General features: G+C 30.7%; 1 protein-coding gene across 1 annotated transcript in view; it reads left to right on the plus strand.

The window, feature by feature from the left end:
- Window positions 1–22731, plus strand: part of LOC108910935 (whirlin) — a gene marked incomplete at its 3' end in the record, with an annotated part of 217167 nt that overhangs the window by 88948 nt on the left and 105488 nt on the right. Inside the window, exons 8-9 of the mRNA XM_018715708.1 lie at window positions 15491–15625; window positions 21272–21328. Of these exons, the coding sequence (XP_018571224.1) occupies window positions 15491–15625; window positions 21272–21328 (192 nt within the window). The remainder of the gene's footprint in view (window positions 1–15490; window positions 15626–21271; window positions 21329–22731) is intronic.

Consider the following 22731-nt stretch of genomic DNA (forward strand, 5'->3'; position numbering starts at 1 on the left):
ACAGAAAACTAATATCTATTATATCTCCTTTATGAACAATTTTCGAGGAAAAGTTTATGCAGGAAGGTACCCTTATTTCGTTATATACTGTCCGTCATATCGACAGACAATTTTGGGGCACCATGTGTTTTGCACAAAAACCATATTTGATTTCATATACAATACCCTTAAATTACGATTAAAATGAAAATGATGGTTTATGCTCATGGATTATTATATCAATTCCAGGTGTTTCAATTTGTTTATTGGTAAAATAAATTAATTACATTAATTCTAATAAAAATTTGTTTGATGTTAGCATGTATTTTAATGCATGAAACATTTCCTTTATCGTAATATGTTAGTTAAAATTACTGTTCTGTAAAACTTTACAGAATAATTTATTTTCATTGTTACCTTTTTGAAACAGTTTTTACAACTTTTCTATAAACAGTTTCAGAGTTTATAACAGCGACTTTATTAAAAATATATTTCAATAAGAACGCTTTCGAGTTTTTAAATAAATGGAAAAATAGCTTTAGTTCAAGTTTTCTGTATTTACGTGGAAAGCAACTCATAAATGTATGAAGTACTTCCACACACTTAAACTCTGCAGAATATACCTTGTTATATATGTCGAGAGCTTTTCTAGGGAGAATTATTTTTCATGCAACCCTTCAAGACATCACATAGAATTACTCGGTGATATTTGTCACCATTAAAATATTAAATTCATTCTGTGGTGTCATGATATCTTGATTATTTAAAGAGGTACATATTACAACAATTTTTAGATACAACCAAAACCCATTTTTTATTTTTTTTTTAGATAGATATACAGGATGTTTTTAAGAACATACCCTATGTAACTTTTATACGGGTTGTTTGATTGACGTCAAATTTAACTCTATTAGCAGATTGTCACTTTTTTAGCTAAAATAAATAACTTTTTCCGTTTTTTAAATTGTATCTACATGCTGTATATTTATACTTACTTATTCGTATAATTGTGATTACACAATGTAATTATATTATAACAATTATAATTCTCAGTTTCGTTCTCTTTTTAACTTATTCGTAGTTGTCTAATACTACTACTAATCATTATTACATTTGCTACTGTGAAAACTAACTTAAACTTTCCTCATTGTACGTAATGTCCGTCAAAGATAATTCCAATTTTAAGTGAATTCGATATTTTTAATTGTAGGTTAAATAAACAATACTAAAAATAAAATATTGCAAATTTCACGTATTGTCATAACAAATGTCGATTTTTTAAATTTTTTCAGGAAAAAGAATCAATTTTATATTTTCGGAAATTTCAATCCAAAATTTTCTTTATTTTATCGAGTATGTAAATGTGCAATGATATGTATACTATTGAAAAAACCAATTGTTTTACTAACTTACAAGAAAATAATTTTTACTTAGCAATCTCCTATATCTACGATACTGAATAGGTTGTTAATCGTAAACTTTTATTAAATATTGCATTTTAATGGTCCTAGTACGTGCCTAAGAATTAAACAAAATATGTATACATATTTATTTCTTAGTCAACAAAAACAGTTTTACTTTTTTTTAACTTCAAGTCTGTAAGTTCTAAACCATTGGAATAATTGGACATTTGGACACGGATGTATAAGGCAAGCTCGTTGCATTTTCGATGTTTCATTTTTTTCTCATATTCTTTTCAGCTTTTTTTTCCATTTTTCGGAATCACCTTTCACTTCCTTAGCATTCGTTAGGAATCTTTGACCTGTCCTTGGTATTCTCGGGCTAGACTCTGTGCAAGCGGATCCACTACTAGACCTCTATTCCCGCCTTGATATTCCGGTTCTTATTATTTCAAAAGCCGCTAAGGACGAAACCGCTCCTCAGGTAGTGTAGAGGTCCTCTGAGGCGTTTTGTAGTGGCCTCTGCAACTGATTGCATTCAATGCTTCAAATGTTTCGCCTTTCTCCACTGTCTGCAAATGATTCGCTGCCACTAACCGAGACTCGTTCTAATAGCGGGTCCTCTCCCACGTTACCTAGGCCGAGAACAACAAAGGCATATCAAGGACTCTTAGCTTAGTCTAAGAAAGTGAAAGAAAATTTTGAAGCTGGCGACGACCAGGCACACTATTTTTTATTCTTTCTGTAGATCATACTGTACGGGATGTTCCTCGTAAATTACAAACAGGTAACTAAAAAATAATTTGTCCCAAAGATGGAGTTGGGGCTGAAATTAGATTATGCCTTTATACCTTCCCTTGTTTATTTTATATTGCACCTTGTTTCACAGGGTACCTATATTAAAATACAAATTTAATTAAATCAACGTACGCGTTGAACTAATTAACCTTTCAGTCTGAAAATCTAAAACTGAATTTAATTTACTTCCCTTCTCTCTACTTGGAACAGCAATTCCTTTGTACTGTACTAAGTGCATTAAAGATACCAAAGTAAGCTACTTCAGTAAATGCATTCTATTCGGGGTATAGCAATTCGTCTTTAATTGTATTGGGATCTCATATAATGCAGAGAAATTTAGTATCAAAGTAGAAGCTGAGATCAAAGTAAATTACTTCCGGTATGGGAAATATCTTCTTAGACAACGTCGAAATTGTACATCTTGCTTATAGTCCAGACGGTATCTGTTTCAAAGAGTCGATATTTGTGTGAATCGTATATCCACGGAGATTTTTGGCTTTTTGGCTTTAAAATATCACTAGAAATTACAATTTTTCTATGCGTATAAAAAAACGTGGGCTTAACTTTTGGCGGCACAATATGTTAAAAAAATTCGAAAAATGTCATATTTTTCTTCCTATTTAATTATGTGTCTTTTTAAGAGTTGATTTTAGGTGAAAATGGAAGAGGAAAAAAATGTTTGAATCACATATAGAAGGGCTCTCAAGCTTTCAACGCTTTTTGAAAAATTCGAATCCGTCAATTAGGAGAGCTTTGGCGCTTGTTTAAACATTGGTCAAATTATTGTACTATAATTTTGTATTTTTGTAACATAATGAGTTAATTTCTCATTTGCTTGTATTTTAAACAGTGAATAATATTTGAATTATACTTTAATCACAAAATAAATGATGATTAAATTAATAATTAATTAATTAATTAATTACTAATTTTCGACATATTTTGAAAATAATTGTTATTTAAACAATTTTAGAATATTTAAATAAAATTGTTTTTGATGTTTGATAAACATTATATAAGTTTATGCATTTACCTTTGATACAATAAAAAAATAAACTTGATAAAGGAAGTTTAAACATAAATAAAAAATCGGAATGTTGAAAAACCAATAATTATTAACGATAGGTATATAAAAATAAGTTAATTGTTTTTTTTATTCGCGAGATATCGATTTAAAAAAAAATCATCAAAATCGGATCTGTAGAAGCCAAGATTTTAAAAATTTTTAAGCGCGTCACGATTTTGAACTCGCCGATTCAATTTCGAGCAGGCCGTGCTCTCTACTTCCTCCACCACCACCATCCGTACGATTGATTTCTCGCTTGCATGTCCCAGTACATTTAGTGTATATAACGGTTAACTTTGATTGGCTATAACTACGTAACTAATTGATCAATCGATCTTTTTTTTAAAGAAGCGTCTTTCCAGTAACTTTTAAAACCTGCTTTTAAAAATTTGATTTGATTGAATATTCACAAAGTTATTCTAATTGTTTATAAGTACCAAAATTCGACCAAAGTTTAAACAAGCGCCATAGCTCTCCTAATTGACGGATTCGAATTTTTCAAAAATCGTTTGAAAGCTTAAGAACCCTTCTATACGTGATTAAATTTTCAAGTATCTAAGGGCCTTGGTTTTTCTGTGCAAAATTTTAAAAATCTGCAATTTTTTTTCAAAATCTGGATTGAAAAAATTATTATGCAAAATCTATCTAACCGATTTTGATGAAATCTGGTGTGATGATTCTACATAACATGAACTTTCTTGAGCCAAGTATGAAGGTCCTATATCCAACTTAAAGACCCCAAAAAAAAATCCCTAAAAAGTAATGTTTTTAACCCCATTTTTGGCGATTTTTTCGATTTTTACAATAATAATCATGATTCATTCGATTTGTAACTAGTCATATTTTGTAAAATTTAATTAAACATTTTTTTCGCCTTGAAAAGATACATAATTAAATAGGAAGTAAAAAATAACGGTTTTCGAATTTTTTTTACATATTGTGCCACCAAAAGTTAAGCCCACGATTTTTTTTATGCCAATAGAAAAATGTTCATTTCTAGTGACATTTTAAAGCCAAAAAGCCAAAAATCTCCGTGGATATACGATTCACCCAAACCAAAACAGATACCGCATAGTCTATTAAGGAGGCTGTTTCTTGGTCCATGTTTATTCTAAAATGAGCCTTGCCTTAACGAGTAAAGTTTTCCAAGTAAAAGTTGAATGACATTAAAATATAGTATTTCATTTTGTTTTTCATTTATATGTAGATATTTTAATAAGTTATTTCTCACTATAAATGCGTTCCAATGAACAATATATGAATATTTACCAACGCTATATCTAAACCATTAAAATGCAGAATTATTGAAATGATCGCAATTGTGAAATTTAACTTCTAGAACTGATTGTACTCTCAATTTATTTTTCTGACAGCTTTACAAATAAATGTTTTATATTCATGCGATAGCATATAACTGAAACCTTTGTCAATGCTCGAATATTTTTACAAAAAATGTATACCCCTACAACGTATATTCAATAAAAAGGACCAAATTTAGGATTATTCCGGCAAATATATGCGGAATAAAGTTGCCTGTAATATACCAAGTTTACAAAGGAATTTTATATTTTGTTTACGAAGAGAATATAATTTACATTTCAGTAATACGAGTATGCAGGATGTTTCAGTTCGAGTAAATCAAACTTTAACCACAAATAAAACTCAATAAATAATTCAGAATTGCCTTATAAAGCAACGGTCTAAATCTCACCGTTTTGACCTTACAGTGCCGTATTGGTCGGTTGTTAAAATCATATTATTTACAAAATCTTTGGTATGCTTGTAACACATTGATTCAAATTTGGTGTGGTGTTAACATTTACACATGTGCAGAATTCACTGTAAAATTTACAAATTTTTGTAGGTCAGTGGCGTAGGAATGGGTAGTAAAGCTGGATTATTTACCCCAACTTCTACGTCAATGACCTAATAATCATTTGGGATTCATTTTTAGATCCCGTGGCCAGTTTTATATAAAAAAAAGTATACTTGTTGAAAATCGGTATAGGGTATCGTTTTACAGAAAATCTCAGTTGAATGACAAGAAAATCTTGAACATTAATCCATTTTTTACAAACTTTTACTATATTACAAAGTAATATTTCAAATCTTAAGAATAAAATGACAGTTCCTGATGACAGATAAGTCTATTATTGCTTAGTTGTTTATTCATGGCAATCATTGTGTAGGGATACTGTAATAGACGCACAGCGAAGATTTAAAATTAATATGTAGTTGTAATTTTTTAAAAGAATTATATCTGTTTGAAACAAACGGACTGTTGAATGAGCAAGGATACCTATAATTGCTTCAGAATGACATAAATGAAATTTTAGAGAAAGTGCCATTGAACATGCTATCCATCGCACTGCAGCGCAACAAAAAAATGAGCTCAGAGAAGGAATTCACCATATTACGAATGCAATAAATAATACACAAGGGGTTATATTTAAAATTTATTAGTCGTTTTGCCGATGTAGAGACATTATTTAATATTGTTTTGAATTCTAAGGTAATACGTGACATTATAATAATATTAATTTAAAATTTATTTCCTATTCTTAACTTAATTTAACTACATTTCTTATCAGAAGAAGGGTTTCCCATTCAACTGAGATTTTCGGTAAAACGTTACACTTTACCGATTTTCAACAAGTACCTTTTTTATGTAGAATTGTCCACGGAATCTAAAAATGAATCCCAAATGATTATTAGTTCATTGGCGTAAAAGTTGAGGTAAAAAAATCCCGCTTTACTACCCATTCCTACGCCACTGACCTACAAAAATTAGTAAATTTTACAGTTAATTATGCACATATGTAAATGTTACACCACACCAAATTTGAATCAATTCTTTATAAGCATAGTAAAGATTACATAAATAATATGATTTTAACAACCGACCAATAAGGCCATGTACAATGAAAACGGTGAGACTTAGACCCTTGCTTTAGTTTAGTGTTTGTTGACCATGTTAAATTGCATACAATGTTTATGGCAAGTCATATACAAAAACAAAAAATGTATAGATATACACGAAAAAAATAAATTAATAAAAAACATATCACAATAAATATTACAAGCAATAGAACACAAAACGAGAAAAGAGATTATATAAACATCTTAGTCTAAGAAGGAGCGATAAGACCATTACCATAATGTATGCATATCAGAAAATTTTAAAAACTCATTAACTGAGTAGAAACAATGCGTAACAAGAAATTACTTTACTTTATAAGGCAATTCTGAATTATTTATTGAGTTCTATTTGTGGTTAAAGTTTGATTCACTCTAACTGAAACACCCTGTAACTATTTATCAATGTTCCGGTAGATGAAGCTATCGGAGCATATAGTCCGTGACATAGTCTCATTAGTTAAAAAGGCGAAACAGTGTCAAAAACAAATTACAAAACCATACGAATTTAAGTAGATTGAAAATTCAATAGAATTATTTGAAGGGATATATAAGGTGCCCCGTCCAGTCGAATCGAGTAACGAACGTGACGACAGTAGGCCTTGGGTTTAAAATAAACCGATATGGATTAAGTTACTTTATACAATTTGAAATTGCCTTTTACTATAAGTCAGTGTTTATTGCGACATAGACCTTTTGAATGTCGAACTGCAAAATTAAATTCACAGGGATTTGGTCTAAATCGTAAAAAATATTTAAATCACAACTAATACCACAAATACCAAAAAAAGTAAAGTTAATGAGACGAGAATACTCTCAACTACACTAAAAAAAATTCACTCAATTTCACTCAATTTTACTCAGTAATGTATAGATTTCTGTCCACACCCGATTTAATGAAACATTCACTCTATTAGTACGGGTACAACTAAAATTTTATGATTGCTATTGCAACAGAAGTGAGTGAATTTTACTCACATCCGAGTTTCTGCTAACTATCAAGTGAGTGACTTTTGACTCTATTCTGAGTAAATAAAACTAGTGAAGAATTGACTTTTTCTCTAAATTTAACTATTATTGAGTAATTTGTCACTCAGACTTGGTCTATATACTCTTTAAATTTTAATTTAAATATCATTGTATTGTATTAAAGTCATAACCTACTAAGCTGCCACAGTGGTTTCTACAGAGATCTCTTTTAGAGACAATATGTTAGATCTCGATTTTTTAATCGGTTAACTGATCAGAGGAATAAATTGCCATAACCTACATAATTTTCACCAAAATAATCCGATTGACGGACACTTGTCGAGTACTACACACCATAAACCACTCCACGAGATGACCTAATGGGGACGATGGGAATAGACAAAGACAACGCACGACAACAATAGATTTGAGTGGAGTCACCCAATAATAAGGACATTTACTCAGATTTAACGGGCATCTATATTTGATTGAAATTACTTTTAGTTTTAGTTCAAATATTGTCACAAATGTGTTAAATTATCAAAATGCTCAATATCGGGTGAAGATGTACTCAGTCATATCACTCAATGTAGGTATTCACTTCGTACCTTTATTGTTTTCACTTACACCGATTTTTTTACAGTGTAACACGGCTGTAAAAAAATTTAATTTTTTTGATGAGTAGGTATACTTTTTTAGAGTAATTAACAGTGTTTCAAAGAAAATTTGCGTTTTCTCAAAACCTGTAACACCAAAAAAATAATATTTTAAGGAAGTAAAGTTGACTTAAAACAGCTACTCTTATGTCATATTCTTTACTAGACACCCTCGATATTTGGAATATTTTGAAAATAACTATATTAATAATTTTAATAAAATTCTTATGAATTGTTGCTCATATTTTCGCAATTTGGCCTCATAATTTTGATGATTAAAATGATTGAATTATAGATGTAAATAATAAAGGACAATTTATTAAATTTACTTTAAAAACTTAAAAGAATAACACATTACCTTTCTTAGACGCTATAATTAAAAAGAATTATGTAACAAGTTTTAGTAGAAAGCCAAAAAAATCCCTACAATTTATTTTTCCGTTAGTTTTCCCAATAAACGCTTTAATATTCATGGATCGGATATAACTAAAGCTTTAGTTAAAGCTCGAATATTTTTACAAAATCGGTATACCCCTATAATGGAGATTCAATAAAATCAACTTGAAAAAAAATCAAATAAACATTAAAACTGTAATCGATTGTTCTACAAAAGAGCTGCATGACAACTAAAATATTTTGCTAATAAATACTTTGAGAACCTATGAATATTTTTTTCGAGGGAATCAATTTGAACAGTAATGGTACTCCACTACTGTTCTAATTTTACAAATTTTACAAGGTACTACATACAACGATAAATTGTTTCAGTATTGTTTACTTCTTCTTCATGTCAACACATCTATATCAAGCTTAACCAGTAATTTCTGTAGCGAGCTAAATGACTTGGTATTGAATCATCCAATGAACGCTGAATTTCCATCATTATCGGTTACAATTTCTGGGAACTGCGATCGATAGTGTTAATAATATAGCAGTTAATTACCTTTGGACCCACCTAAATTGATCTAACGCACAGTGACAATAGAATACATAATAGTTATTGTGTTATAATCTAAAACAGATGCGTACAAAACCGTATTTGTACACGTTCCCAGGATCTGACGTGAACATGTCGAGGTGAGCATATAGATGTGATTTTGATTGTTACAATTTACGAGGGTCAGAATTTAGTTTGAGAACAATAGACACTCACGTCACAACATCGGTTTATGAAAATAATGAGTCTTTCTCAAGAAAATGGTGTCGTATATTCGAAGAAGGAAAATATCAAATCTTCCTCGATTCACGAAGAACATCGATCAGGATCTCCGTCTGTTGAAATAGAACAATTGAGACAACGAATGGATCAAGTGATCAGATAAGATCTGTGCTGTTTTACTTTGAATTTTTTTCACAATAGTTTTACTCATATTTCAGGTTCTCTGCTGCATAAGATCCTTACTGATGGGCTCTGCGAGTCATATTAGTGTTACAAGACTTTTCTGAATCGCTGTGTAAAATAGAGGTGACGAATTTCTTGATTCATTACAGGAACTAAAACCTGGGTCTTGTATTTCACTCCGCAGGATGAATGACAGTAATTACGTGGCATCATATTTATTAGAAAATCAATCCAAAGCAATTCTAGTACATCTATTTGAGCGATAACTTATTATTACCGTTTTATGAAAGAAGAAGGATATTTTATTTGGAAGAGGAATCAATTTGACTGAATAAATTGAGACCTGAATCAATAGAGAAAATAACAGTAAAGTTCCCCAATGTTTCGCGGTTTGTTTTAGTTAACAAAAGGTTACCTATACGCATAGCGGGCCATTCCTGTTGTATCTAATCATCCAGTTGCTAACGAAATAATTTGGAATAGCCATACACTAAGGTATAATAAAGCAATTACACCCTACGTGTTTTTTCAGTTTTATAATGATAGGATAATTATTTTCACAAGATATGTTTATTTAAATTGTATAGTTCTGTTTTGAAAAATACGAAACATTACTAGATACTACTTTTGCTATTAGAAATATTTTTTAACAAACTTCCTATACATTTTGAGTTTGTCAGCATCATTCTAGATTAAGTGATAAAACAGACATTCCACAATGTTATTACTTTGAGAGATTTGCTGAATTGAAATGTTGAACAAAGTAAATTTAATAATTCTCCTACCTTAACTTTTCGTTTGATTCGCGTTGATTAAGACCACAACAATAAGAAATTCTTCAACACCTTGTGACTTGTTTCGTAAGTGTTCCGTTAATTTGTCTTTGAACAGAGAAATCCAAACAAATTAGTTCGCAAACATTGAAAATCCTTCTCACCTTTTTGTCATAAGTTTTCGAAGCCACGTCAAATAGAAGTTGTTGTGCTGTATTTCCTGCTATACAATATTACAAAATTGTACTAATTTACGTATATTATGCAATAATGCATTGTTAGTGTTGTATGCATTATGTTAATTAAACGGATTATCTAACATAATGGTGTAGGTAGTTAGTAATGAAGTACATGTTATTCCTGTAAACATATTATGCTTCACAAAAGCAAGGTATATTGAAGATTTTAACAATTACGTCCATCGTGAATATGTTCGTAATGTATCAGTGGAATTATCGCTAGGTAAAGTATACATAGACAAAACTGCAAGCTCGACTTCAGCAGTAGGTACTCTACTAGTAAATTGAAATTATACAGGGTAACCCAAATTAAAAAGTGAAAATAATGGGACTTTGCTCTATAGGCAATAAACTTATTTAGAAATCTCAATTATTTCCGAGGGTGCTAAGATTAAAAAAACATATAGCATTTATTCAAGCATCTTTGAAAATATTTGACACATTAAAGAAAATTAGACTGTTGATTCAACTTAAAGCAAAACTTCACTAAACTGACTGGTATACAAATGTGTCAAACACTGGGGAAGATGCTGGGAGACACTGTTACTAAAAACCTCATAATTTTAGTGTTACTGGATATCTTGAAAATTTGTGCATTTATTATCTAATGTTATTTTTTACATCCCTCTCCCCGCTCCTTGTAGCTAGGCCGGAGGGTAACATTGAAATATTAAATAGAAACCTCTATTTTTTATTGCAGATTCGGATCCTATGGCTGAAAGTACGTAGGATTTGTCTGAAACATTTTTTTCGATTCATGATAGATGGCGATTTTCAATTTCTCCTATACACAAGTATGATTCTGCAATACGTTCATTGCAAATAATCAAAATTAGTCTTAAAACAAATTTTATTTCTAAAATTTGTAATTACTGAAAAACGGTTTGTCAAGAAACTACTATTATCGTAACCCACAAACAGGCGTCCTTTTAGGGGTTCTTGGTCAACGCGATCTGCTTTTATTTTTTTTTTGTTTTGAGGATATCATTTTTTTTCTTAAAAATAATGTTAAAAAAATATTTTATCTTGTTTATGTTGTTTTATCCTTTCATCGTTTTTTTTGTGACTGCAAAAACACAAAATAAACGTAGAAAAAAGAAACAATTTTAAAAAACGAGTCATTTTAATCAAGCACCTCGAAAGGAACAGAAAACTACTATGTCCATGTTGTTGTTCCTAGTTACGCTAAAAGTAGTTTATTCACCAGCCATTTACATTTCTACAATTTCCGAGTTATTCGAAATTCACAAAACGATTAAACTTTTTGGCGACGAATTTCGAGTATTTTTTATTGCAAACACATTGCAGAATCGCATACATAGGTTCTCAGTAGGCGAAATGGAGAAAAGTTTATTTCGACGTTTACAGCGCCATCTTACATGAATCGAAAAGAATGTTTCAGACAAATTCTACGTACTTTTAGCCGTATAATTCGAATCTGCAATAAAAATGGGGGATCTTATTTAAGATTTCAAAGTTACTCCCTTCCCATCTACAAGGGGTGGGGGGAAAAGAACAATTTTAGCATTAATGTATTAATGATATGATTAAATTTTGATTAGTGGCATTTTTGCGTAGGGTGCTTATTTCTGAATAAAAATTTTTTATTTTTTTGCGAATAGGGCGAATAGTTCCAGAATGATTATAATCAGTTGCATATAATCAGTTGTGTGGTGAGCTATTTTAAGTTTAAAAAAATTACAATTTGAAAATGGCTCGTTTTTCGTATATGAACGATATTTTGTTGAAAGTAAAATTAAGCAGTAAAAGAAAATTTTCAAAATTTTAATATTCTCAGTGGCAGTCGTTCCAGTGTCTTCTCCAGTTGCTAATAAAGTCTCCCGTTATTTTTTTATTATGGCACTATGAACTTTGGTTTGCATTCAGAGAAGGTGATTGTCTAACTTTTAAGACTGACAAAATTTTCTTTCTACGAGAAATCTGCCTCAGATTTTCTAGCTTCTGCAAAATATTCTTTAATAAATGTAACGCTTTCGTTACCATTAGTTTTTGTTACTGGAACATTAATTTATACAGGGTGAATCAGAACTTATCAAAAAAAAAAATCTGGATGTACAGGGGACCGTTACAAATACAATTTTGTAAAGAAAAAATCAAAAAGGTCAGTTCGAAATTGATTTAAAAATACACTTCTGCACGGCACTGGAAACTGGTCCACTGTAAAACCTGACCTCGCACAATGCGACGGTATGGGGGCGTGATAAAAACGGACAAAAACTTTCGCAAGGAAAGAAATATGTAAATAGAATTTTATAGCACCTATTTTATATCGGCAAATTCAAATGATTTTGCCTTTATTAATTATTAATAAAATTAATTTGTGTTTTTAAATAATAAAATCATTTGACATACCCGATGCTGCAACAGCAATTGTTCAAAATTTTGTCCCCTCACGTGTAAACACATTTGGGTCCGTCTTACTCACTTTCTACGAACTAACACAAATAATGTCTTGCTTCACCATAACACAAATACTTCACCATAATACAAATGTTGTCTTGCTTCACCATAAATTAAAACGATATCCATCAACTTTGAGTTGCTATACACGCAAGCCATTTTTGACACTAACTACTAAAAAACTGATGTAAATACCACAGATAACAGGTGAAAACTACCGCAACGACGGATTTCAGTATTAGGAGTCACATGGCTCTCCACGCGTATTGCGAATGACGCTAGAGACTACAGTTGTCCAGCTATGTAGTGGTTGAATGTACTATAACTTCAATATTTTTTTTCTTAGAAACAATAAGGATTTTACAAAAATTTTTTTTTTACAATATTGACTCCATTTCTGATGCCGCATCTATTCCCAATTTTTTTTGGATAAGTTGTGAATCACCCTGTATATGTTTACTGTTTTCTATATGTCATTTTATATAGCAATAGTTTACATTTGATTACACTTATTCATATCCAGAGTGTGCAAATATGGTGTTTGGTTATGGTTTTTGTAATGAGAATGCTAATGCTGCCCTTGAAGAATATCGTCAACGGTTTCCACATCATTGATGTCCTGATAAAAATCTATTTATCTGATTTTTCAACAAACTGTGCGAAACCGGCAAGCTTTCCAGTGCAATATTCTGGATTTAGTAGATGATGCAACCACCAGGTCACAAACAATTGCTACTCAATTGGGCATTCCGCAAAAAGAGTAACAAAAATAAGAAAATCTTCACGCAACACTGGAAAGTAATTTTTAGCATAGGTTTTCGGTAAACGTGTGGTGTGGCTTGATCGATAGTTATTTAATTATTTTGGAGAATCGACTCACAGGAGACCACTACTTATATTTCTTAGAAGACGTTCCTATAAACATGAGAATGCAAATGCACGATGGAATTCCTGCACATTTCGCTCGTCCAGTCAAGCTACATTTGAACGAGAGGTTTCCAGAGCGTTGGATTGGCTGCGGTTGCGTGGTCCTATCATCAATACTGCTAAACTTAAATACAGGCATACAACAATCAACAGATGCCCTTTGTAGGCGAAGCAGAAGGGTCAATGGTGGTGTTTTTGAACATTTAATCAAAGAATTAATATGAATAATAAATTATTTTTTTTATTGAAATGTACGTCATACTTTGAAAAAAAATGAAAACCGCATAACAACATTTTTTTTCTTTTTTCTGATTATTTTGACGTGTAGAATCCACTCCTGGAGTTTGGTGCGATTTTCCCTACTCACCCTGTATATTTTTTAATTATTGGAAGCCAAATTAATATAGTTATTGATTGTAAACGTTTTGTTTCTTTACTGATTGTAAGACATTTTAATAGAACAACTAAATTGAATTGAAGTAAATTTTAATTACTTAGTCCCTGCTATGGATATCACCGAAATAATTTAAGTGCCCTTTGGCACAGACTTTGTTATTAACGTTGGTATGTCACGACTATAACCTTCAATAAAACGGATTAGTTATTCTATAGCTGCAACCAACATCAGTATATATTTCCGTATTACGTGGTCTAACATAGATACGGGGCCAGAATTAAGCTAAATATTTACTGTACCGATCCTATCCATTAGTTTAATGAACAGACAATTATCGAGGTATTATGTCCAGGGCCATTGCTGAAACGGCCAATTACGTAACAGGTAACTTTCCTGTTCTAGGAAGCTGATTCAGCTGGTAATTCTATGCTAGATGCACAATTCTGTGGGGGCACACAAAACGAACAAATTTTAAATAATACTAGAGGCTTTTAAATATTTATCTGCTAGGTAAGCACTCTGCAGCAAATAATATATAATAATGTAAATTTGCAGGTATATTTCATAAATAACACCAACACACAAAAAAACTAGAGTGGTAGTGCTAATCATTTTGATGTCAATAATAATCGATAAAACACACTCGTAGTTAAAGTTTGGCTCCTAATATTTATAGTTGGCCATTTTAATGAATAGAATATCAGACACACAGGCAAAAAGGTCAAACCCAAAGTTCTGATATATCATTTCCGACGTATTTTGATGCTCAGAATTGCCCAATCATAATCCAATATTGATTTTACTCTATACATATAATATCTGACAAGATTTCCGACGTATTTTGACCAGCTGAAAACGATACAGTAGTCAGAATTTATGCATAACCGACCAGTGTTTTGTAAAATCTATATTTAGAGTGAAAGCAGACCCAAAAAGCGCTCAATTTAGCTCAAAGGAGTCTTCGTTTTGCTCACACTAACGAGATTATGGTCAATCTTTGATTCTAGAATAAGTAAGATATTTCTTACTCTTTTGTTTTCAAATGATCTGCGAAGAGGATGTCGCCAATTGGAGGTATGCTAGTTGCAAAAACAGAAAAAAATAAATGATATATGATATTCGAACAGAACAAAGAAACCTCTGTATGATTCCTAACGACTCTAAGAAAAAATCACCAAGGGTGGGTGTAGGAAAGTGTCATGTCGAAACGATATTCCTACCTCAACTGAGCAAACTTTGTGCGAAAATTGCGTCCTGCTCTTATGTGAATTGCAAGTAATTGTAACTAATGCTTTGTGTATACATTTGTAATTTTTTTTCTCATAAAAATTGCGAATTTCATTCTTACATGAAGCAGTCTTAATGTAACAGCGATATGGAATTCATGTATTTCTTAATCTATGTATAATGATGGATTTGAGACGATGGATTAGAGCAAGTATAAAATTTTAGATATCAAGAAAAATTTAGTACATCACATGGTTCATAAGATCCTCTTTGATCTGGAAGGTCAAACCTCTTCACTCACAAAAAAGTACACCTCCCCGTCCTGTAATATAAATAACTATTTATGATGTTCCTACATTAATTGTTGTTTTCTGTTTCAGTATACTCTTATGACCGAATTAAGAGAAATAGTAGCCGTCGAAGATCGCGTTAGATTCGATGAATTAGTTTATAGAAGAGATGTCGATTCCACGAGAACTCGGGATCCAAGAGAACATGATTACAGGCATTCCAGGGTAAGTCTAAATAAAATTATATCAGAAATAAAAATGTGATTAAAGTGTTTAATAATGACTGTTGAAAAAGCGATCCGTCAGATGAGTTTTTTGGGAATTAAGATGATTAGTTGATTCATATTGACAACACATCTAATTTTCGAAGGAATTCGATGCGCTGAACATCAAAATTTATGACTTTCCAATGAATTTAGAAAAAAAGTGAAATTTTGGGTGAAAACGCCCAAATATTTTTTACTGATTTTTTCTAAATGTTGTCCAAAATGTTGTCATTTTCGTAGTATTTTGGTGAGTTGAAAACAATGTCATTAATAAATTTTACCCGTGACCTCGATATTTCCACTATTTGGGTGAAAACTGGCTAAAATACCACGAAAATTATATATTTGGACAAAATCAATTTTGACCAATATTTGGAATATGAATTTTCTGAGAAATATGTAGAGGTCATGGGTAAATTTTACTAATAATAATAAATCGTATTCAGCTCCTCAAAATACTGCGAAAATGATATATTAGGACATTTAGGAAAAAAACAGTTTTGACCCATATTTCACTTTTCTGCGAAATTCATCCACAACTCATGATTTTTTACTACAGGATCATGTTCAGTTTAGACTTTTTTTTGTACGCCTGTGTAATATAATAAATTATGCGAATGTATTTTTTTAACAGTAGTTGAAGAAATATTTTCAAGAAAATTTTCTCACTTTGCACCTGGAATCATCTCGAACAATTTTTTTATGTTTAACATTTATTCAGGGTGTTTGGAAAAGTTGGTACAAAATTTAAGGAGTTGAAAATAGAGCCAAAAATAGTAAGAAAAGTTGCTATAAACATTGGTCCTCCGGAGCACCGTTACTGAGATATGGCCCTCCAAAGGAGTCTTATCATTTGGATATTTTTTAAAATAACTTTCTTTCTGATTAAGATAATGGAATGAACATTGTAGGTAATAATTATACCATAAGGGTCTTTAACTATCATAAGTTTAATCAAAATCGGTTATAAATAAGGATAATTTTCTATTGAAGAAAAAATGTCCCTATTTTTTTTTCGAATTCTGCGTAGTTTAGTCAGACATAATTATTTTTTAAATAATGTATGGCTCAGAATTTTTTTAACATTTTCACATAGTAGGCATCTTTCATGGTGACAGTTTCGTTGTAATGATACTAATGATTGTCACTTTCGCGTACTATCATTTAAATCCTTACGTTTCTTTATCTTCTTAGTTGTGATATTTGTGCATGACTTTGCATTTCATCGATTTTTTTACAACCATGAACCATCATGAGCAGACGCTCTTCTTACACTCTCAGTAGGATTACGCTAAAAATATCCTAAAATTACTTCATCTAAATCATACCTACGGCTCCTTTGATGGACAAATTCACGATGTCTTGGAGTTAGGGTTCTTGATTCCATCGTTCTTTCATGAATTTTTCCAAACAATTTTGCAGAAGGTTGCCTTCTATCAGGGAAACGTTGCCGATACTCTTCTTGAGCTGCCAGACTATTTCCATTACAGAAATTATAAATAAAATGCATATTGCCATATACACGGTTAGTAAAAACATGATGGTTCATGGTTGTAAAAAAATCGAATGAAGTGCAAAGTCAAGCACAAAGATTACAACCTTAACGTAAGAATTTAAATGATAGCACGTGAAAGTGACAACCATTCGTATCATTACACGAAACTGTCACCATGTGAAAATGTTAAAAAAAAGTTACTGTTCTGAGATATACATTATTTCAAAAATAATTATTTCTGACTAAACTACGCAGAATTTGAAAAAAAGTAGGGACATTTTTTCTTCAAAAAAGTCTAATTTATTAAAAAATAATATTCGAAAAATTTCTGTTAAGGGTAGTTAGAAAACTATCCTTATTTATAACCGATTTTGATGAAACTTATGATAGTTAAAGACCCTTATGGTATGATTTTTACCTACAATTTTCATTCTATTATTTTAATGAGAAAGAAAATCATTTTAGAAAATATCCAAATGATAAGACTCCTTTGGAGAGCCATATCTCAGTAACGGTGCTCCGGAGGACAACTGTTTATAGGAACTTTTTGTACTATTTTTGGCTCTACTTTCACCTCCTTAAATTTTGTACCAACTTTTCCAAACACTTTGTATATAATATAAGTTGGTGCTTTTTTATAGCAATATAAAAAAATCGCTTCACTAATGGTACCGGAAAATTAAAGTATAAAAAAAATAAGTCGTAACCATTGGAACTTGGAAATGACGGAAACGTTGTATTTGAATCGTATACAAATTAAGACAATAAAAGACTCTGTCCAATACAGAAAATGAGGTACGGGTATTAAATGGGGGCAAAGTTGTAGTACAATATGAAATTTCTGATTAAGTTCTACTTTCTACCCGCACCGCATAGACGTCTAAATAAATGAAATATACAACCCTTTAATTTAGTAGGAAGAGGAGTAGGGCAAACTGAATTTATACACTTGTTTTACTTTAATTCTAGCTGTGTCAATTATTTAAATATTTCTAACAACCATAAGAAAATAATGTATATATACAGGCTGAGTCAAAATTCAGTTCAAAGAATTTACGGGCGTTTTTTTGAGATCAAAATAATATTTTTCCTATATATAAGTCCGAAGGTTTTTTAGGATGCTAAATTTAAATATGTCATTGCTTTTAAAAAGAATTAATTCATTGAAGCTACTAAAAAAGACGATACAAAAATGGTTATTAATTACGCTACGTGAAAAGATACACCTAATAATTGATTATATATTATATATTATTCTACTATATTCTCCAGACGATATACCAAACAAAATTGCTGTTATGCTCTGTTCATAATTTGACAAATAATTAAAAACCATTGTTCAGCCCACGCACAAGTTTACTTTTGTGGGCTTCTCTATATTTATTTTGTCCTTTTAGTGTACTTGTCATGTGTCATCTGACTTATGTTTCCTCATTTGTCATTTGTAAGAAGTGATGCCTATAAGGGTACGCTTCAATTAACTTCGCTCTAAATTTTTTACCACCCTGTACATTGACGTTTCGTGTTAGTGCGTTTATTTCCCTATCAATTTTAAGCAAAAGAGGTATCCTTGGTCGAAATCTCTCAGAACAACCGTTTCCGAGATATTGCCTGGTGAGGGTAAAATCAAATTATATTAAAGGTTCAATAAAATTGGGAATTTTTATTGTTTTTTCTTTTGTAATATTCTGTTTTCTGCCTGTATCGTTTCTAAGAGTCTTAGATTTCAACAAGTTTGACAGAAAACCCCTAAGAATAGTTGTCACACTAAGCAGTCATAGCCTACTATGTCTTTTTCTACGTATTTTGATAATGACAATAGGTACTACTGTTTTGTCACCACTGATTTTCTCTAAAACGGTTAGTTGTAGACAAAAAAATGTAAAGAGCTAAAATTCAAGAATTGCATTACTGATTAGATGGTGAAAATAAATTTTAAAATATTTCATCGTAAATAGTTAATAAAAATTGAAAATATGATGTGCATTTAACTCTCCATCAGCCAATATCTCGAAAATGGTTGGTTGAGATATTTAGACCAATAATATCTTTGTTGCTTAAAATTGATAGGGAAATAAATGCATTAATACGAAACGTCAATATACAGGGTAGAAAAAAATTTAGAGCCAATTTAATTCAAGCGTACTCTTATAGGTGGCGCCCTCTATAAGCAGCGTTAAAACCAATAACATATTTAAATGTAGCATTCTAAAAAAACTCCCGTACTGTAACTTGTATGCCAACATTAAAATCTATTAAAATTATCCCCAAAAAATCGAAAAAATAAAAAACTTTAACATCCTGTATATCGAAAACTAAGCATTTGTGGACTCACGTTAATAGGACAAAAAAAAGTTTCATTTTGTCCTCAAAAATAGGTCCCTAAATTCTTTGTACTGAATTTTGAATCACCCTATATAGACTTACTACCTAGTTCCATATTTTTTACGGGAAGAACAAATACAGGCTGTTATATTATTGGTTGCATAATGTTATGGGAGAACCGTTTTTCCTTAGTAGCAGAGATGTAAGGGACAATTGGTATCTACTTTTTTATATTGAACAAAAAAGAAAATAGCTCTGTGGCATTTTTAATAAATGGTTTATTTTTCTAAATGGGCTTCCTAACAGACAGAAAGAATAAAAAGGATCATAGACTGGTTTCAAATTTTACCGATATATTGTATTAGTAAGAAAAAAATTAGTAGTCACATTTAAAGCTTATTGGAGTTTGGCAGCTAATGAAGAAAAGATGCATACTCAAGGAAATAATAGATTTTAGAATTAATGTTATTATCAAGATTGTATTTTTTTTAAATACTATAACATTTATAACTTACAAATGTTTATAGCAAATTTTCTTGGAAATGGTGCAGATTATCGAGATCGATCAAGAGTATGTTTTTAATACTCTTTAATATTCCCTTTAATTATGATTCCTTTGACCAAAAATAACAAGGCCAATTTTTTGAGTTAAAAACTACTATTCCATGAGATTATTGCGAACGATAATCTAATCAGCTGTACCAAGTGTGATTTGAATATGATTAGTCATTTTAGAGTTACTTAAAAAAATACTCTAACGGTACGTAGGTATTTATCACCATCCATTTTTTTTTATTAAACGTCTTTGAACACATGCTCATAAGAAGCTTTTCGCTTATAACGATTTAAAATTTTCTGTATCCCTGGAACAGAATACCTTTATTTAGAAACACCCTCTATAGTGTGTCCATTCCTCCGTACCTCTAGAGCAAGGGCAGGCAACTGGCGGACCGCGGTCCAGATCCGGACCGCGAAAGGTAAAATAATGGACTCCAAAACATTTTTTGAAAGTATAAATTACTCTATTAAATTATTTAAAAAATAGTTTTCTACTGATAATAATACGTTTGAGTGCACCTTATCATTTCTACTACAATTGCGTAATTGATTTGAGTTCTTAATGATTAGTAGGTAGATTAAATTTGTGAGTGCAAAGTAAAATAAAAAATTAGTAAGGAATGTGTTATTTTTGTGGATTTCGTTAAAAATTTTCAAAAGTATCCGGACCCCACCTAAAATTACTTGCCGACCCCTGCTCTAGAGTCTAAAGATATTCCGTATTAATTTGTTAAATTCACTTTCTGATTGAAGCTTGAACTGCGTACACTGCGAACAAGGAATAATTATTTATTAAAATAAATAAGTAGCAATTACTTCCTGTGTAGCATTTTCATTAATATCTCAGATCTTGATTAAGAAAGTTATTCAAATACTAAACTTCTGAAAGCTATAAAACTTCGTTGGGATATGTTATAGCTAAAATATAACGTTGTAGCCCAGTGTAGCAAAGTCTCAAAAGAGACATACAAGATGTAAATACTTTAAAATATTAGAATTGTGCTTCTAGAAAAGGAGTGTCTTATTTTTAATGGACTGCTCTGTATAATTTGAGTCAATGAGAATTTTTTAAATTTTTAGAATTAATATGAAGCATAATATTATTAAAGTAACTTATAAGAGCTAATAACAAATAAAAAAAATGTAAAAGTCGAATATGACTTAACACTTTATAGATAAGATTATTTTTACTCAAAAATTGACTAACCGATTTTGTTTATTTTACAGAGAAAAGGAATACCAATCCCAGATGCCAATCATTCGATATATACCGGATATCACGAGGTAATGTATAACGCTTTCTGTGTATGTATATACATATAGATGTTAGTTGTGTGTCTGTGTTGGGATTAACTTGTACATAATTTTGATTTATAAACTGATAGATATATGTGGTGCTTGATGCTGCATTTCATATTCCGTGTTATGTAGTAAAAAATATCTTTAAATTGCGAATAAATAAATACACTATTAAAATGAATCGATTAAATATGTGGTATCCTCTTAAATATTCGTGCGCTCACCTTATCCATATTTTCTTAAAATCTTAGACGACCAACATTACATTTTAAAAACTTTTCTAACTAAAGCAGCTGAATAAGCAAATAATATCTACTTATAAATATTAAACTTTTTCAAACGCCATATTCAACTTCTATTGTAACGTAATAAATAACAATAGTAAATTTGTCTATAAAAATTACTATAAAAATTTAGAAATAGATTAATAAAGTATAATAATGACGAAATAAAGTTTTTAATGTATTTATAACATACGCTGCGCCGCGCCGTATCGATCATTATTTACTTACTTAGGCAACCAACAATACACGACTGCTTTGTCGGATAATATAATATTTATGAAGTCAGGCTTTAGTAACTGGACACGTGTTGTGCACTTGACTAATAATTTATGTTGAAATATTTAGTAATACTATTTACTAATACAATTCTCTGCAAATATGTCAGTAAAAATGAATGTGTTCTATTTATTGATCACTGGAAGTGAGTTCAATTATGCTTCTTTCCGATAGAGCGCAGCACTTATATCTCGTCTATAATAAGTCGTTAAATAATTGTGACTAAGTATAGGGTGGCAAAGCGAAACTTGTCTTCAGTAGGGTCTTAACTGATCCACTGTAGCGAATGATGAACAAGGGATATGATCTATTGATTAAATTCCGCTTGCCGACTGACGATCGCAACCGTCTTTCGGTAAATTCCTGACGCTACCTGAAGACGAAAACATTTAAAAGTTAATAAGAATGATCTTCTGATTTACTGCAAAATAATTTTTATTTAGATTAACTCTGATTTATCTGTGACAGTATTCAAATTCATGTTCAGTATATTTATAGTTTTCTTTTCAAATTTTACCTTTGATTTTCAGTTGATGTTGATAAGTCGATATACCTCGAGTGCTTTGTCAGCTTTGAATAATTTTGAATTGAACCAGAATGCTATACAGGGTCTTTGTAAATGAGTGCGAAATATTTTAGGAGGTGGTTCCCGTTCCCGAAGTTATTTTGATAAAAAAAGTTCATATAAATAAACGTAGGTCAAAATATGCAATATGCTTCATTTTCGAGATAGAGAGTGTTTAAATTTTAATTTTTTATTTATTTTTATTAATAATTATAAAAATTTTTTAAAGATATTGACTCGAAAGTTGATGGTTGTATTTTATT

The sequence above is a fragment of the Anoplophora glabripennis genome, unplaced genomic scaffold (genome assembly GCF_000390285.2).
Source record: "Anoplophora glabripennis isolate ALB-LARVAE unplaced genomic scaffold, Agla_2.0 scaffold338, whole genome shotgun sequence".
NCBI lineage: Eukaryota > Metazoa > Arthropoda > Insecta > Coleoptera > Cerambycidae > Anoplophora > Anoplophora glabripennis.